This window comes from Mustela lutreola, chromosome 12, assembly GCF_030435805.1.
Source record: "Mustela lutreola isolate mMusLut2 chromosome 12, mMusLut2.pri, whole genome shotgun sequence".
NCBI lineage: Eukaryota > Metazoa > Chordata > Mammalia > Carnivora > Mustelidae > Mustela > Mustela lutreola.
Window position 1 is genome coordinate 19,329,266 of NC_081301.1, and position 18,545 is coordinate 19,347,810.

Genomic DNA, 18,545 nt, shown 5'->3' on the forward strand with positions numbered 1-18,545 from the left:
AATGAATGAGGTCGATCTGAGCCTGTCTTCTCAGCTGTAAGAGAGGCTTAATAGTGCTATCGTGAGGACACAATGTGACAAAGGAGAGTCACTCCTATGCCACCTCTAATTCGCCACACGACCTAACCTGGGAACCCTCCCAACCAAAACCCCCTTTCTCCTGCCTGTATTTATCCATTTTCCATTTATCCTTCCATTTTTACTGTTTTTCTTTTCGGTATCTGTCATCCCACCACGCACACAAGAATGCAGGCTCTGGGGGGGACAGGGATTTTTGTCTATTTACTCAGCTCCCCGCCTTGCATCCTTCCCGGCATATAATAAGGATTCAATCACTTCTGTTGAATAAATGAATGAATGGGATTATGGGTGCTGCCCTGAGGTGACACCCCAAGTCAATGGGCCAGTGAGAAGAGGATGCCGACTTCACCTGTCACCCAGGTGTCCCCTCTCCCCCAAGGCTCCCCACACAAGACGAGGCAGAGAAGCCACTTAAGAGCATCAGGACAAAGTGGCCGCTGTTGTCACTGAAGACACTCATGGGAGGAGAGAGTGCTTACAGACCATGATGATTCCAGGTACCATTCTACCCATCGGTCTTCCTCTTGGTCCTCATGAGTGGTCAGGGGTCCCTGTCTTGGACCCCGAGGCACCTCCCCACCCACCCCGCACCATGATCTGCCCACCAGCCTGCCACAGACCAACTCCTGCATGTCTGCCTGAGCCGGGGCCCCGAGGCCTCCGTGTCAATGGCTTTGCAAGTTTCCCATCCACACAGAGACTCTTCCTTAGTTGAGAAAAGATGCTTCTCCCTTCTCAGGTGAGCTGGTCCCTCTTGGATGGGGGCTCTGGGCCTTCCTGGACATCTGCTGAGAACAGGGAGCCCTGGAGTCCCGGCAGGAGTGGGTCTAGCCTGCTTTTCCCATCTCCTGCCGCCCCTGCTAGACTCCCACCCCCATGCAGAGCAGGACCACCACTGGCTGCTTTACGAGCCGCCACTGGAAAGAGACTTTTCCACTCACACCTCATCCATCAGAAAGTGCTGGAGCACAGAGGGGAAGCGAGTAGGGAGAGGGAGTCCCTGTGTTCTCTGAGCCAGAAAATACCATGTTTCCCCAGCTCACAGACAGCCACAGACTCCTGTCTGGGTCTGGCCTCTCCAGATGTAGGCTCCGGCCTGCTCTGGCCATGGAGGGTGGAGAAGATGCAGGAGACATGACGCTTCAAGTGCCACAGAGACCCTCAGATCAAGGACAAGATGGAGCCAGGAGATACCGCATCTATCCAGAGAAGAATCAGATGGTCCAGAGAGCTGGTGACTGTAGACAGAGCGGGCAGCCGGGGCAGAAGCCAAAGACGCGGCTCTAGGCCGATGAACCTCCTGGAATCCCCCTCAGTAATCCTAAGAAACTAGTCGACCCTTGGCCTGCATTGTCCCCCCCCCCCCATTTCCGGAACACCTACTATACACAGGCCCTGTGCTAGGCTCCAAACCAGACTCACAAGCCCTGATCCATGAGGCTAGACTTCTGGCTGAAAATAACCAAGATGGGCAAATGGTCCTTGAGCAGAGTGGAGGCTCCTGGACGGAAGGTTGGGATTCCAGGACTGTCTAGAATAGGCATGAGCATGGCTGAGTCCTGAAGGATGGCAGACCCAGGCCGGGAGGCTAGAAAGCCCACTGCACAAGGCCAACCCATAGAAAACAAAAGGTGTACCTTTCGTCCAAGAGGTCCTGGATTCCCCGAGAGCCCAGGCAAGCCCACATCGCCCTGCAAAACACAGAAATATGGGTGAGGCAGGGGGAACAGGAGCAGAGACACTCGTGAAATAGCAAGGCTGTCCTCACTCGGCCAACTGTCTGCGACCAGGACTTCTGGACGCCCGGAGGCCTCTGGCGGAGATGAGGGCAGCTCAGTGGGCAGCTCAGCCCAGCCCCTCCCCACTAACCCAGTCTCTCCCCTTGATCTATTTTATACCCTGGACGTTGGCACAAGACACCATCTAGGGACACTAAAAACCGTGTCTGAAAACCACTGCCCCAGGGGACACACCACTTGTCTGTCCCTTTCCAATCTGCTCTCTCTGTCTGCATTCCTGAGAATGAGGTCCTGAGACCTGGTCCTGACACCCCTTCTCTTCTGCCCTTTCTTCCTCCTGGCTGGGCCTGGTGGGCAGTAGGGGGCATTTCTGCCCTGAGACCTGAGAACGGACAACCTGGGAGCAAGAGAGAAGCCCAGGCACTTGGACTTCGTCAGACCTGGATACGAATCCGGCTCTGCTTCTGACCAGCTCTGTGACCTCCAGCAAGCCACTTGCCTCTGAGGCCTCTCTGTTTTCTCATCTGTAAGCCGGGCCCGTCTGTCCTGTATTACAAGGCTTCGATGAGGAGCACAGGGGCATGCACGTGGATGTTTACACCCACCGAATGTTTGCTGCGTGAAAAAATGACCCATGAGGATGTGAAGGAGTGAGCCACCTAGGTCTTAGGGAAATCAAAGGGACCTGTGGCTTCTACGTGCCTAAGCACAGGAGGCTGGGTTGAGAAGCCGTGTTCTGTCTGTCAGGAAGGCTCTTGGACTTGTGTCCAAGTTTCCATGAGAAACTTCGGGTCCCGTAGCCCTTCAGAGATAGGGAGCCCTGAATCTCTGGCCTGCTCCTTTTCCACCTCCTAGAAATCCCCAGACCTGTCGGCTCAAATTAACCTCAGAGACGATTTTGAATGTTTGTTGGAAGCTTCCTGGGTGTGTGCTAGCAGAAAGCTTCTGCATGCCAAGGGTCACCTAGAGGGCCCTACAGAAATGCAGGACATTAGGCAAAGGATCACTCGCCAAGGGTGTGTCCACAGGCAAAAGCTGCTGTCAGTCTTATGGGCTGCGCCCCCAAAGAAAGTGCAGGGAAGGATTCTGGGTTTGGCATAGGGAGAGCTGAAGGACTTCAAGGCAAAACACTAAAACCACACTCTTCTCTGGCTACTTGGCTGCCTCCCGCCTCTGACACACAGCGGCCTCTGCCGGGTCAGGGAGGTTTCCCTACGGTCCACTCCCCCACTGTCCTCGACGCTGGGGTCCCTGGAAACCTACCTTTGCCCCATCGAGGGCCTTTCCTGGTGAGAGCCCTGGGTCCCCCTTCTGTCCCTGAAAGAAAAATAATTCTTTCTAGAGTCGTCTAGAGAGGCTATCTCCCCACAACCTCTGCTCCAAGTCCTGCCCCCTGTTAAAAATGCCTTCCCATCCATCCCCCTCAGTCACATACCTCTGGGGGCGGGGGGTGTGTCTTTTCCAGTTCCGTTCTTCCCTGCCCTAACACCTTCCATAGCTCCCCACTGACTGCACGATGACATCTCTGAACTCCTCCTTTGGTGTCCCGTGTCTTCTACCATCTGGTTCCACCCACCCTCTGCAAACCTGGCTCCCTTTCCAGTTGCTAAACCCACACACAGGGTCCCTCTACTCCTTGCCAGACCTCTGCCCATCATCAGCCATGCCCTGTACTTCCCTGCTGTCAGGTCCTGGCTCAGGCCGTCTAGAAAACCGTTCCTCAAGTAGCATTCACCACACTATAGACATTTTCCAAAATGCAGCTGGAAGGTGTCCTCCCCACCAGCTGGTAGATCTCTGCGGACCAATCCTTGCACGTGCGTGTTGCTAGGACTGGCTCCTGACTTGTTCCCCTGGGCTCTCAGAGGGGTCCTGAAAGACGCATCGAGGAAGCATGCCCGATTCTTCTTGAATTTCTAGTACGCTCACCTCGCTGTTCTCCGTTTACTGAGGGTCAGCGTGGTAAGACCTTCTCACATCCGTGCACAGCCCCTCACTGTGTGCAGTACCCTGGTCTCACGAGATTCTCACAATAGCCTGATGGTGCGGGCAAGGGAAGTGTTATTACTCTCCTCCCCATCCACTTAGGGAAACTGAGGCTAGGAGGAGGAAAGGGATGATCTGAGGCCCCATGTTGAGGCCCAGGCAGAGCTAAGATAGACTCCTGAAGTTGTCATTCCCAAATCTGTGTTCCAGGAGGTCCTGAGACCCGAAGAGTTAGAATAGGCAGTACACTGGGGAGAAACCAGTAAGCGGCGGGTTCCCAGTCAGAGACAAGCACCCTTTGTGCCTAGCGTATGGGAAAATCCCCGTCGTGAGGATCCTGGCTCCTCTGAGCACGAGGCTAAGGGACAGGACCGGCGCGGTACAGCAGCTCTCTCTCTTCTGGCGCTGCCGAGGGCTCCTGGCTGCCAGCCTGCTCCTTTGGCCCAACGTGGCTCAGTTACTCAGAAAACAGTCCTTTGGAGAGTCGGTCCACCCTGATGTCACCTTCCAAGAACCCCTGATCTCTATCCCTCATGCTCACTCCCACACTCCCTCCCCAAGCTGGGCCCTGAGTCACAAGCCCTGGGCTGAAGGCAGGGAATCCCAGAGGGACCTCGGGCAAATCACTTCACATCTCTGAGCCTCCACTTCCTAGCCTTAAAATGGGGACTGCACAACAGACATGCGCACACGGACACGGCACACGTGCGCGTGATGGCACACGCACACCTGCACACAGGTAAGCGCACGTACATCACACATTCTCATGTAGGCACGTGCGTACGCATTCCCTCACACATAGGTGTACGCGCATGGGCACACTCACACATACGCACAGTGTGTGTCACGTATACACATGCACACGGGTGCATGCAAACACACACAGGCACACGGGTGCACGCTCTCATACACACACGCACACACATCCGCCAGCGTCTTGAGTTTCTTGGCAAGGACCCAGTGAGATAATGGATGTGACCCATGGGAGAGGTAGTTTGGCCAACTTTAATTAGCTCCCATTCGGTCCCTTTCTTCATCGGAACCCAGCCCTTCTGAATCCTGGCTCTACTGCTCTCCACGAGAAGCCACTACACTCGAACTGGACGGAGCCTTAAAGAGGGCAGGTCTCTCTGCCACCAACTCCATGTCCAACACTGTGTCCATTCGTCCTCTTAACACCAGTGGTTGCAATTCAGGACTGAGCCCCAGGTTCAGAGAGGCCGGGTCACTGCCTGGGGTAACATGCAGGTAAGAGGCAAGGTCCTTCCAGGTCTGGCTAATGCCCACTCAGTCTGACTTCAAAGCACTCATTTACTCGTTGATGAATGAAAAGCCTGGCTGCTTCTCCAGCACTCACTCTGACCAGGTGACAGCCATCCCTGGGGGGAGACCAGGCCCTCCCTGTTGGAACACCAACCACCTGTCCACCTGGGCCCCTCCAGGTCACTTCTGCAGAACCCACCCTCTGGGACCTACCACCTTGCCTTGGCCGCCCCCACATACATCTCCCACCCTTGGCTCCTCACAAGTCCCACTCCAATGCCTTTTATGTCCATAGTGCAAATACAAAGCCAAGCTCAGGGCTACCAAGGATTCCAATGGCCAAAAAAGGACAGCAGCTTTTCCCCACCCCGCCCTCGCCCACCTCGGTCTGTGGCTGGTAGAGCAGCTGGGCTTGAGATGCAGTCAGGGGGTGGGCCTTCGTGTATCCTGTTCTGTCATTTTATAAAAGGGGAAACCAAGACTGAAGATATGATGGACTTGCTCCCTTCTCCGGGCTCCCTACCTGGGCCATTTCCGTCATGGGTAGATTTCTCTCTGCATTCTCAGCAGCTAGCAAAGTGCTTAGGAGGTAAGTCCTACCCAAGTACAACAGCCACAAGTACAAATACACAGTGAACATCTACTCTGAGCCAAGCTTTGGGGTGAACACAGAACACTACCATGGGGAACATGGCACAGTTCATGTTCATGGGGGCCTCTCGAAGGAGAAACCAGAGACCAGTAATGATAATCAGTGCTAGCATTTACTGGGTGCTCTTCTGAGCCCTGGACACATAAATCCGTGAGGTATCAACGTTCACCATCCCATTTCACAGATGGGTAGACCGAGGTACAGAGAGGTTAATTCACTTATCCACGGCCATAAAATATGTAAATGGGACTTTGACCCAGGCAAAGGATCTGGTTCCAGAGCCCAAGCTCTTTACCTGTCAATACACTACAGATTAAAAACTACCATCCAGGGTTAAGTGGAATAAGGAGGACATGAGGGAGAACTTGACCCAGACAGAGGGGAAATCCCTGAAGGGAGCTCCAGCTAAGCTAAGGCTGGAGGAAGTCAAGGAGGGAGGCAGATGAACTTTCAACTCCAGGGATGCTTGAAGCACCCCTGGTCAGGTGAAGGTGTGACTTCTGGGATGGAGAAGACTATATGGCTTCCCAGCCAGACTCCTACAGATTCCCCAGTGAGAGAAAGAAGGAATATGTAAGTCTAATTAATTGCTTACACATTGGTTAAAATGAGAACCTGGTTGCCAACCCAGCTCTCCAGCCAACAAGCCTATGTGACCCAGGGTGAACCCCTTTCCCTTTCTGCGTGGGGATTGGTACACCCTCCGAACAAGTTAACAGAGCCTCTGGGAACTAGAAGACATATGGGAAGGTATATCCTTAGCCATAAATGCTACAAACATAGTGGGAGTGGGGACTGTGCTGAGCTCCTTTTCTGCAGGTAGGGTTGGAAGGCAGAGGAATAGAGGGTTCAGAGAGGCCGAGATCTAGAGAGGGACTGACACAAAGGAGAAACACATCGTGAAGGATTGGGAAATTCTGGGCCAGAAGTCCCCTGCATAGGTCATCTCTAATCTAAGTACCCAGAACAGAGGAGACATCATAAAATAATTCACAAATGAGCAAATGAATGAATAGAATCTCAAGAGACTACTCTAAGGCTGGGATTGGCTCAGACGGGCTTCCACTGAAGACAGCCTGGGCCTCCCACTATCACTATGTCATGTGTTTAGAAGTTCCGGCCAATGCAATAGGGCAAGAAAAACAAATGGGACAATGAGCCTTTGAGGAAAAGGAGACAAAAGTATGTCCTTTTTTGCAAGCAATATGAGGACCTGTCTAGAAAATACAGGAGAACTAACTGAAATACTGTTAAAATCAATAAAATCACAGTACAGGGTGTGGTTATAAAATAAACACAAAAAGTACAAAAATACAAAAGTCAACAGTCCTTGTCAGAAGCTGACAGCCAGCTAGAAAATGGAATGGGGAAAATATTTCACTCATAACAGCAACAAAAATATAAAATTCCTAAGCAAAAACCAGAGCTGTGCCGGCCTTATACAATAAAACCTATAAAAGTTTACTAAGGGATGTTTAAAAACCTCAACCAAATGAGAAGACATGTTATGATTTTAGATAGGAAAATGTATTTTAAAACTGCTAATTCTTGGGCACCTGGGTGGCTCAGTGGGTTAAGCCCCTGCCTTCAGCTCAGGTCATGATCTCAAGGTCCTGGAATCAAGTCCCGCATCGGGCTCTCCGCTCAGCAGGTAGCCTGCTTCCCCCTTCTCTCTCTGCCTGTCTTTCTGCCTACTTGTGATCTCTCTCTGTGTGTTAAATAAATAAATAAAATCTTTTAAAAAATAAAACTGCTAATTCTTTACAAATTAATATACACATCTAATATAATTCCAATGAAAATCTCAAAGATGTTTTTATGGAAATGATTAAGATGGGCATTAAGTTCATCTGACAGAATAAAGAGCCAGAAATATTTTAAAACAACAAGGAAAGAAGACACAAAAAGATCATAGATGTCATGTAAAGTAGTATTTTAGCAAAAAGTATACAAACAGAACAATGAAACATATTTGAATGGCTGGGAACAGACCTCACTCTATCATATGATAAGCAGTAGAGTCAAGGTTATTTAATAAATGGTTAACTGTGGGGGAAAAAAATAAAGTTACAGCCCCATCTCATACCCACCCCCCTATGAAGATTAACACCAGATGGTTTAAATTCTTTAAGAATACAAATGGGAAAAAAAAAAGAATACAAATGAAACTATGAAATTACTAGAATATAAATGAATACCTATCTGATCATGTGGTGGGGAAAAAGTGTCCAAGTATAAACATGAGGAACGATAAATTTTACATATGGGAGGAACCCTCTCTAAACTCCTGACATAAGTTCCTCATAAGTACGTCTTGGCTGTTATTGTTAGTCCAAAAAAAAAAGATAAAACTTTTTATTTGTGAATATCATCATGAATACTCTTCAGGCAAACAGCCAAACTGAAATACACTCATAAGGCCGAGGAAGCCTGTGTACTCTTACTATGCAAATATCAGTAACTGTACAAATCCATAATGAAAGACAGTGTCCCAACCCCCCAAATAAACAAATGCATAAATGATAAAATACAAATGGCAAACAGATGTAAGAAAAGCCTTCTTCTTCTAGATGATCAACGAACTGAAGTGAAAACAATAAAGTGACTTTTAAAAATATCCTCCTCTGAGGCTAGCAACAGCATGACTGGTCAATCGTTCTAGAAGGCAACTGCTAATAAAACAGGCAAACCCATAAAGCACTTAAATGCAGGGTATATTTTAAATGACTCATACACATGTATGGGTGCTTGTACGTGTAGATACATCTGTATCTTTGTGTCTGTATGCATGCATTTTAATATGTTATAAATGTATATTAACGTATATATTCTATTACATGTATGCTAACATATATAGGTTAAGAAATAAAAATTCTGATTTCTTTATTTTGATTAAAAATATATGTGTGCTACTTATATAGAACTTGTATCTATAATATATACATACTCAAATATGATGTATATGTGACTTACTCTACAGAGGAAGGCCATAGTACTATGGAGCAAAATTGCCTTGTAGCAAAAAGCACATACAGGCTTTGGAGTTAGGCAGCAGAGGGTTCAAATCCTGTCTCTGCCCCTTATCACGAATGTGACCCTGGTCCAGTTACTTCATCACTTAGACCTTAGTGTTTTCATCTGTAAAATGGGGGTGGTAACATCTACCCCACAAAGGGCATAAAGCCTCTTGGCCAGTCCTTGGCCCAGTCCTCAAAAGGCAATCACCAGGCAGAGTCACTGCAGACAGCTTACTTTTTTCTTGATACCTTCTAGACTATTCCACATGTTCCTTAATGCGCAGGCCCCACCTCTGTCATCAGAGGAAGGACAAGTGAAGGCTGGGACTTGAGAACCCTTTCTCCACCTCAGCCCCAACCAGCTCTGCCGGCAGCCCCCTGGCTCACCAAGTCTGCTCCTTTCCTGCCCGCCTCTCCCCCTGCCCAGCACCCCAGTGCCAGAGGGCCCCTAATCATCCTGGGGAATTCACTGCACTGAGAAGGCCACACCAGGAGTAGAGCAGCCGCGGGCCAGGAAGAGTGGGGCTGGGCTCCTTCTCCTCTGGCATGGGCAACCCTGGCCCTCCTGCATAGCTGGAGCACGACTGCCTCCAGCCCAGGGCCCCTCACCTTCCTCCAGCCCTGCATCCCCCCTGCGTGCACCATGGTGCACATCAGCATCCCCTGCACAGCCACTCTGGGCCTCCCTGCTGGCTGCCAGCCAGGCCCTGCTTCTCAGGCTGCCCAGCGGCCTCTGCAGACCTCATCTGATCATGTCACCTCTGCTAGAAACCGTTGCGTGTCTTCCTGTTGCTGCTTGGATGAAGCCCAAAAGCCTTACCACCACCTCCCAGGCCTGCTGCCCAACCTGGCCTCCTCCTGCCCCTGTGCCTTGTCACCTGGTGCATTTCAAACCTCAGTCTGACCCATCTGCCCTCCAGGAAGGTGAGCCTCAGCTCCTAGACCGGCCCAGTCTGCACTGCGGCAGGCATCCCAGGCCTCTCACATGGAGCCACGATCACGACATGATTCTGCATTTATCAGTGGGATTAGCTTGTTTCCACGAGGGCAGGGACTGTCCTTGCTGGGGCCCCAGTACAGGGCCAACGCCTTGCCCATACTGACAGCTGACCCTTCCATGGGCCAGCACTGCTCGAAGTAACTCGGTTACTCCTCGTGACAACTCAAGGGGGCAGCGGCTCTTCCCCTCCATTTTCTAGGTAAGGAAACTGAGGCACGGAAAGCTGAAATAATGTACCCAGAGTCAGGGAACTGGGACGTGACAGAGCTGGGATTTGAACTTCAATCATCTGGCTCCAGGGTCTGTGCGCTTAACCTCTGCCCTTTCCTGCAACAACACATGTGGGTCGGTTGGTGATATGAATCAATCCAGTGACTCAACCCTGGGCCTCCGAGGTCAGCCAGCGCTGTCGTCCTAGGGGCATGATTCAAAGTCCTGGATCCTGACCCCACGTGGGAGCTGACCTTCTCTCTCCTTGATGGATCTGAACATGGGGTGTACCAGTCTATGGCACATGGGTAAGGCCTTGGGGTCTGGGGGAGGAGGGTCACACTGTAATGGCCCTACAAGGGTCTTCCAGCAAGGATCCCAAAGCAGTTCTGCCAGTGCTGGTCGTGGCCAGTAATGCCGGGCAAGACACCTCGGTGTCTTTGTGACTCAAGTCCTTCATTTGATCCTCCTCCCCTTCTAGATCCTCCTAACCCCACTGGTCTCTTCCACCACTCAGTCTTCATCCCACAAGGCCATAAGCTCCCGAGGGCTCCATAACCTCACTGAAGCAATGAGCGCACGGTGACCCGTCCAGCCAGAGTGCAGCCTCCCTGCCACCTGGGCACACCCTTCTGTCTGACTGATTTCTCCATCAACAGCACACAGTAGGTGTTCAATAAACATCTGCCAACTGAAAGAGATGATCGGATTTGTTGGGGGGGGCCACGATGGCTCTAGAAGGCAACATTGTGTGCAAGAGGGGGAGCCAGCATGGGGCCTGGGGGAGGCCAGCCCTCCAATCCCACCAGGTCACCTCCCAGGCCCAATGGATCTGGGACACAGGGAGGACCTTCTCCCCAGAATCATACCCTGGGTGCAGATATAGACCATTCGCTGCCAAGCTCAGCTCAGTCAGGAATTCCACTCTGGGAGAGCCTCTGCTTTAACCTTGTCCTGGCCACACCTCAGATCAAGGGCAGCCCAAGGGCAACCCTGAGCCCAGCCAACTGGGGCCTCCCGCCCAACTGGCCTGTCCTGGGGGCATTTGTGCTTACTCCTAGGCTGCAAGCCAGGTGTCTGGCAAAGGGCATGGCTTTTCCCCTTGGCGCTTTATGCAAGCACTACTGGCAGAAGCAGCCTCCCACTGCAGTGTATTTTCTGGAACCCACACCCTTCTCTGTTATACGCAGAAGCAGGCAGGCATCCCGTCCAGCAGACCCCACATCCACACGCCCCAGCCCTATGCGGCCTCAGGAAGAGGGGTCACCTGCCAGATACAAGCCTCCTTCAGCACCCAGAGCTACTTCTCCAAATGGAGGGAGAAACGGCTGGGGGGGCCCCCGTCCTGCCTCAGCACATCTGCTGGTGGGGGGATGGGAGTGGGCTACGGGCCAGACTGGGGCTGCCGCGGGCCTGGGGCTAGGGCCCTGCCGTGCGGGGCCGGCATGGACCGGAGGAGGGACCTGTGGAGCATCTGCTGCTACAGAAGCAAGGAATCAATCTGGAAGCTGGACAGAGTGCAGAAGCCAGGGCGGGAGCGGGACAGAGCGGGAAGCTCCAGACAGGACAGTCCGGGAGCAGACCCAGAATGGCGTGTTCCTGAGCAAACCTGGCAGTTCAGAACAGCTGGGTCCTCAGCCCTTGGAGGACCCCACGGCCTCAGAGCCCTGAGTCCTGTGCAGAGCAGAGGGGGAGCAAGGGGGCTCCTTCTTTCCGCCTAGCCCAAAGGGGGCAGGTCCTACATTCATTTCCTAGACGGTGCCTTAATGTGCCCGCGCCTCCGTTTCCCTATCTGTACACAGGTATGGAATCTCCTCCCATGTTTTTGGGTCTTTGTGGGGATCAAACGAAGACAAGCGACTCAAGTACATGCACTGGGCACAGTGCCCATAGTAAGGCCCTGCATACAGGCGATTGTTTTTGTCTGTGTTTGCCCAGGAAGACAGCTAAGCTATCAAACCCTGCACCATTCGCCTCATTAAAACCACAGCACTTCGGGGGCGCCTGGGTGGCTCGGTGGGTTGAGCCGCTGCCTTTGGCTCGGGTCATGATCTCGGGGTCCTGGGATCGAGTCCCGCATCAGGCTCTCTGCTCAGCGGGGAGCCTGCTTCCTCCTCTCTCTCTCTCTGCCTGCCTCTCTGCCTACTTGTGATCTCTCTCTGTCAAATAAATAAATAAAATCTTAAAAAAACAAAACAAAACAAAACAAAAAAAACCCCACAGCACTTCTGGACACTTGCTGGCCACGGGACACCCAAGGTCTCTGAGCTTGCTCTGGTCCCCAGCCCAGCCCTCGCCATGTGTCCCAAACTCCCAGATAAGCTGATGGGCGCCAGAGCTGGCCTTTGGAGGCGGCATGACCTGGGCACCAGTCGGTTAATGGCTTTCCCTAAAACACTCCATCTGCCCAACAGCCTTAGCAAAGAATGACCTTGGGGCTGGCCACCGGGGTTACCCCACGGAGGACAGACTGGGCCAGGCGGTGTCCTAGCCAGGCACCCCTCTGCCTTCCCTCTGGGCCTGCTTCACGCCCCTTCAGCACAGCCCCCGTGCTCTTGGCTCCCCTGACCTCGCAACTGCTTTACCCTCCTCCAGTCTCCAGCCGTTCCTGGAGACCTCCCCATGACCTAAATGTTGCTGGCTGGGCACACTTTTTGGCGCTCATACCAAGTGCGGCCCTGGACAGCCCTGTTTGCTGCCGGAGTGCCAGGAACAGAGTGGGGGCCTCCGGGGCTGGGGGCCCAGCAGGTGGGCCACTCAGGGTGCCACTCACTCTGGTCTCTGTGGTCTCCTGGTAAAGTTAACTGAAACATTCCAGGAGGGCTCCTTGGGGCAGGTGGCATCTGTGCGGTCGCCTCCACCCCTCAGGGCTCATCTCCAGCTCAGTGCTCTGCAGAGAGCTCCAGAATGTCTGTGTCCAGGTATCATCTCCACCTGGGAGGGCTCCCAGTTCCCAAATGAACATGGCCCTCACCTTCCTTCTCCAGGGTAGCCCGGTCGGGTCACTGAGGCTAACGCCAGGGTGTCACTGGTCTCCTATAGCTCACCCATGGCTTCGTTCTCTCTAACCCCCCTCCACACCGTGAAGGCATCCACTTCCCCTCCTCCCACACCCCTAAGCTGGCTGGGCTAGCCTCACCCCTTCCCTATCCCCTCCCCCACCCCCAGGGTCTCCCTGTCTCTGCTCTGGTCCCCAACTCCTGTCCACATCCGCACGACATCCAGCCATCGTTCCGAAACACGACCATGTTCCTCACCAGCTCCAAAGATGACACGCCTCGCAGGATAAATCTGAAGACCCAGTAAAATTTCCGCCTCTAGTCCGACATGCAAGACCTTCCCTCTTTGGCAGCAAATGACCCGTCTTCCTGTTCTCCTAGGGGGCTCTAGGCTCCAATTGCCCTCCTCTCCCTAATCCCTCCCCCAACCAGAAGCTACACTTCAAGTCCTCATGGTGCCTACCACTTGGGAGGCTCTCAGGGGGCGCCCATGGCACAGAGCCCCTCCCAACAGGGGCCCCTAGGAAGCACCTCCAACATAGCCCCAACCCCAGCACCCCCCTCCATGGCCCTATCCCCAGACCCCACAGCAAATACTCACTTTGGCTCCAGGAGGGCCAGGGAGGCCTGGATTTCCGTAAGGCCCAGGAGGACCCTGAAAGGGAAAAGAAACAAAGAGATGAGGGAAAATGGAGGTCACGCCACTCCCTACAGCAATGCCTGGCAGGAGCCCTCCACCCACTGGGTCTTCTCAGCTAGCCAGAAGCTTCTCAGCTTCTTAGCAGGACTGTCATGGCGGCCTACTTTTAGGGAGGGCCCCCTTGATGCCCGGCCCCACCGTGAACACCTGCCATCCATTACCTCATTTTACTCTACTAACCCAAGAGGCAGGGACTATCATTATTCCCACTTGGAAGACAGAGCCAGTGCTCAGAGAGGTTGAGAACTTCCTCAGGTCATTCAGCTGCTCAGGGGCCGAGCTAGAGGTCAACCTCCGATGTGTGACTTCGGAGAACAAGGCCTCAACCTCTGGATTTTTCTTGACTGCCTCCTGGCTCTCTCCCCCTGGCCCAGCAGCCCTTCCCAGGCTGGCTTCCTGGGCTCAAAGTGGACTTAGCTACCTGCTTCCCTCCACCGCTGCTCGTCAGTGCTCTGTGCCATTCCCATCATCTGGCGTTTCCTTATGATCTGTTCCCTCCAACTGCCACCAGCCCTGTCCTTCGAGGTCCTGCTGACATGCCACCTCCTCCAGTGGATCTTCTAGGACTTTGGCCTAATGGCACTGCTCCTTTTTGACTCCAATGGGACTGTGATGTGAGCCTTTGGAGTCAAGAGCCCAGTGAAGGGAGGACTTGGCGCCTTCTGAACAAAGGAGCCTCCCTCCTGTGGCCACAGCCCAGCCAGAGAGCTCTCCCTTAGGATCCTATGAGCTCTGAGCTGACAGGTCCTCAGGGGCCTTGAAGCAGCTAGAAAGACTGGGCCCAGAGTGTCAAAGAGTCTTGGCCAAGTCACACAGCAGAGAGGTGGCCAAGTGAGGGCTGGGACCCAGGCCTGCTGGCTTAGGGTCCAGGCTTTATTCATGGCACCAGATTTTCCCAGGTCCTCTCTGAATCCTGCAGAATAGCTGGAGCCTGTTATGTCCACTTTCTCCAGCAAAGGCCCTGGGTTAGGGTCTTGCAGCCAATAATAGAAACAGAGCCTGAAGAGTTGGGTCACTCCCCAGAGTCTTTGTCCAGCAGGAATAATCTGGAGCATGGGGGGTGGGGAAAGACGGCTCAAGAAGCCCAGAGGTGCCCCACCGCGCCAACTTCTAGACACACTGCCCTTGTCACTGGCTCCTCTTGACTCATCTGGCTGGCTGTGTATGAACTTGCTTCCTTCCTCCCTCTCCGAGGCCAACTTTCCAGCTGCAGCCTGTCACATTCCATCCAAGACACCTCCCTCTTCCTCGATGCCTGCCCAGGGACCCTCCCCTTCTCTAAACACGTTGAAAAGGAACAGTGTTCCGAAGCTCACTCGGCCTGGGGAACGGACAACGGTGTCATGGGGGACCCTCCTTCTAAAGTAACCCGCTCTCCAGCCCTCTCCAGCATTCCACCCAACACGGTCTTCCAGCACAAGGACGGGACCTGGAACCATCTGTGAGCAACCCCCTTCCCCAGCCTCACTCTCCCCGACAGTCCTCGGAGTAGCTAGGACCCCGCCGGTCTTTAAGGAATATGGAAGACCTGAGATGCTCACCCCAGCCCAGATTCCTGGGGTCTAACCTCAGAGCTCAGATTGAACTGGGCCTAATATGGGGAGGCGTGTTTGAGAAGGGGCCCCTGACCAACACTCCAGAAGCAGGCATGGGCTGTGGGAGGCCAAGGGTGGCTACCTTCTCCTCAGTTGTGCCCCCAGTTGCCCCAAAAATGGTGGGCTGGAGTGCTCAGCTACCCACCCGGCCTGTAGCTTGTAGAAGCAGGGGCTTCCTGCTTCCTCGCCCCCCCCCCCCACCTCCCCATCCCTCTCCCGCCACTGCCTTACAAAGAAACGGAGCACATAGTTGACCGGGAGCCAAGCAGACCAATACTATAAATGCTGCGGCCCAGAAAGCCGGGTATGAGGAGGGCCCAGGGATTCCCCAACATCCTTACACAGGCTGGGGAATTATGTGGAGGTAGGAAGGGGGATGCCACTGAGCTTTGGACAACCTCCGGTAGGGCCCTGCCACTCCCTGAGCCCCAGAGCAGTCATCGTGCAGAGAGGAGCTGGGAAGGTCTACTTTTCGCATTCTACTATCTCTGGAATTTTATGATCTATGGAATTTCCAGCCTAGAAACAGGATGATGGCGGGGAGGTGGCGAGGGGGAGGGGTGCGTGGTGGGGAGGGAGAGCACACAGAAAGCCCGAGAAGGAGGATGGGAGAGGCATTCCCTCACTCAAGGAATTTCACAGCTGGGAAGAACCTTGGAAACACGGTTCCAAGAAAATGCCTTGGCATTTCCTGAGCGGACTCCATGCTTTATAGATGGGAAACTGAGGCCCAGAAAAGGGAAGGATTTGTCTAAGATCACACAGCTTCTGGGGGGAAAGGTTGTTGACTCCCAGACTAGAACTGCTCAGTAACCATTTGCCTAGCACCTGTTGGGTGCAGGGCACCCTGCTAGGCAGCGTGTTGAGAAAGAGAAAGAAACAGGGCCTGGCTCTGGCCCAGAGGGGCTTGTTTGGGTAGAGAGAGAAATCAGTGCGATAGATGGTTAAGATCACAGGTTCTGGGATCAGACTGTCTGGGTTCCATCTTAGCTCTAGCATTGACACTCTGGTTGACTTTCTCCAAAGTAACCAAACCTTTCTGAGCCTCAGTTTCCTCATCTAGAAGCATGGGGACGACGTCGGAACCCATTTCTTGAGAAGGCTGGGCTGGTGGGATGAGATCACGCAATCCGCCAACAGAGGTCAGCGGTCTGCGTGAGCTTTAGGAAAGTCATCCGTGCCATCCAGAGCAGCGAAAACCTGCTGCAGGAACTCAGAGAAGGGGGCGGTCGTCAGCAAACGAGATGGCATTTGATCTCAGCAGGGGACGGAGAAGGAGCTTACAAAGAAGGGCACGCCAGGTCAGGGCAAGAGGCCGACCTAGAAAAGGTGCAGAGGAGGCATTCGGAAGGGTAAACTGCCTGCTAAGTCAAAGGGCCTCGTTCTGCACCCAGGCTGCAGGAACCCTGGTACTTCCGGGGTCCCCAACTCTGGGTAAGTCCTCCATGGAGACTCTGGAGCCAGGAGGAAATGCTGCCTCAGACAGCAGATTCCAGAGCCCTGGGCCCAGAGAGCACAGGGCCAGGTCTGGAGTAATTGCATAACCAGAACCATCCGCTGGGCTCCGAGCTAAAAATATGCCCCAGGCAGCTGTCTCTGCCAGAGCCTTGCCAGGCACCCAGCGTGGGAAAGGCTGATTCAGCCTGGGTGCAGGTGCCAGGCGTCACAGGTCTGAGCCCTCTTGGGAAAAGCACAGATTTTTCTCCCAGAGGACCCCCAGGGGTGCCAGCATATGGTTCAGGGACGAGATTCCCATCCTGGCTCTTCCATTTCCTATATGTTCGGGCTTTCTCATCCCCAACATGCGAATGATTATCCTGGTGCACAGGGGTTCTGGGGCAGGGGAGAGGGGCTCAAACAGAGCATGCAAGGCATAACATGGGAGTTCTTTTCCACACCAAGGCTCAGGCCAGCTCCTCTCTGACGCTGCAGTCCTGCGAAGCCATCCTTCTCAGACAGCAGATTCCAGAGCCCTGGGCCCAGAGAGCACAGGGCCACCTCTGATCAAACCTCTTGGCATGGGGAGCTCCCCCGCTACCTTGCCCGTGTCGGCATCCCCACCCCAGGATGGCCCTGTGGAGTTAGGAGGAGGGACACAAGGGTCAAGTCCTCCCAAGGCAGCTTTTTTCCTGGACGAACGCTGAAACCCATTAGCTCAGAAGAATGTGGTCGGCAGAAACCACCTTCTCCACTCCAGGCTGCCAAGGGTGATATCCACCACGAACACCTGAGACCCTGTAAGAGGTCACTGCTGTCCCCATGGCATGCCCGTCCACACAGCGCCCCCAAAGAGCCCTGAGTTCGCGCCAATGGACAAAGTGAAAAATGGGTGCTGGGGGGAGGCAGGAAACAGTCTGGGGACACACAGCAAGTCTAAAACTTCGGGGGCACTGGCTCCCCAAAGAGCCAGCGGGAGACCCAAAGGACAGCGTGTGATCACTTACCCGAGGCCCCCGTGCACCCGGGGGTCCGGGGAGCCCAGGCAGCCCAGGGGGACCCTGAAAGAAAAAGCAAGAAGACAGCGTCAGTGCCATGGGGCAGCAGGGAATGGGTTCAAGCAGCCGTTCCACAAGCATCTCCAGAGCTCTGGGCATGGATACTCCACGACTGAGGAGAGGGGTTCTCTGTGGCCTAAGGAACTCATGCTCTTTGGGCCTTCCCGGCCTTTGCAGCTGCTGTTTCACGGTCTTTGAAGTTTTTGCCTTTTATCACTCAGCAAACTTACCCAGGGTGCCACCTCCTCCAGGAAGGCTTCCCAGATCCCTCCCCTAGCTTGAGTCAAGTCCCTGCTTTCCATTTCTTATTTATATATTATTTGGGGAATTGTCTGCCCCAAAGCCTGTCTCTCCCACTAGACCATGGTCTCCTCAAAGGATCTAATTCTCTCTCCCCAGGGCTCAGTTAAATGTCTGATAAGATAAAACACAAGAAGGGCGCCTGGGTGACTCAGTGGGTTAAAGCCTCTGCTTTCCGCTCAGATCATGGATTCCAGGGTCCTGGGATCAAGCCCTTCATCGGGCTCTCTGCTCAGCAGGGAGCCTGCTTCCTCCTCTCTCTGCCTGCCTCTCTGCCTACTTGTAATCTCTGTCAAACAAATAAATAAAAAATCTTAAAAAACAAACAAACAAACAAAAAAAAAACAGCAAGAGACCTCAGAGCTCAGCCAAGTTCTCTGCAGAGCCGAACAGGGAAGGGATTTGCCCATGGTGTATCTGTGCACATGGAGAGGCCGTACAGCATATAGGGTATAGACAAAGGCTTTTGCATCAGACAGGCCTGGGTTCAAACCCCGTGCTGCCACTT

General features: G+C 53.5%; 1 protein-coding gene across 6 annotated transcripts in view; it reads right to left on the minus strand.

Annotated features, from left to right (window-relative positions):
* Nucleotides 1-18,545, minus strand: part of COL27A1 (collagen type XXVII alpha 1 chain) — a 137,135-nt gene that overhangs the window by 97,762 nt on the left and 20,828 nt on the right. For 5 of the 6 annotated variants that reach the window (XM_059142186.1, XM_059142189.1, XM_059142187.1 and 2 more), the window contains exons 4-7: nt 17,687-17,740; nt 13,549-13,602; nt 3,084-3,137; nt 1,719-1,772 (exon numbers count right to left, since the gene is read on the minus strand). In XM_059142186.1, the coding sequence (XP_058998169.1) occupies nt 1,719-1,772; nt 3,084-3,137; nt 13,549-13,602; nt 17,687-17,740 (216 nt within the window). The remainder of the gene's footprint in view (nt 1-1,718; nt 1,773-3,083; nt 3,138-13,548; nt 13,603-17,686; nt 17,741-18,545) is intronic. The other variant, XM_059142188.1, reaches the window with a different exon arrangement.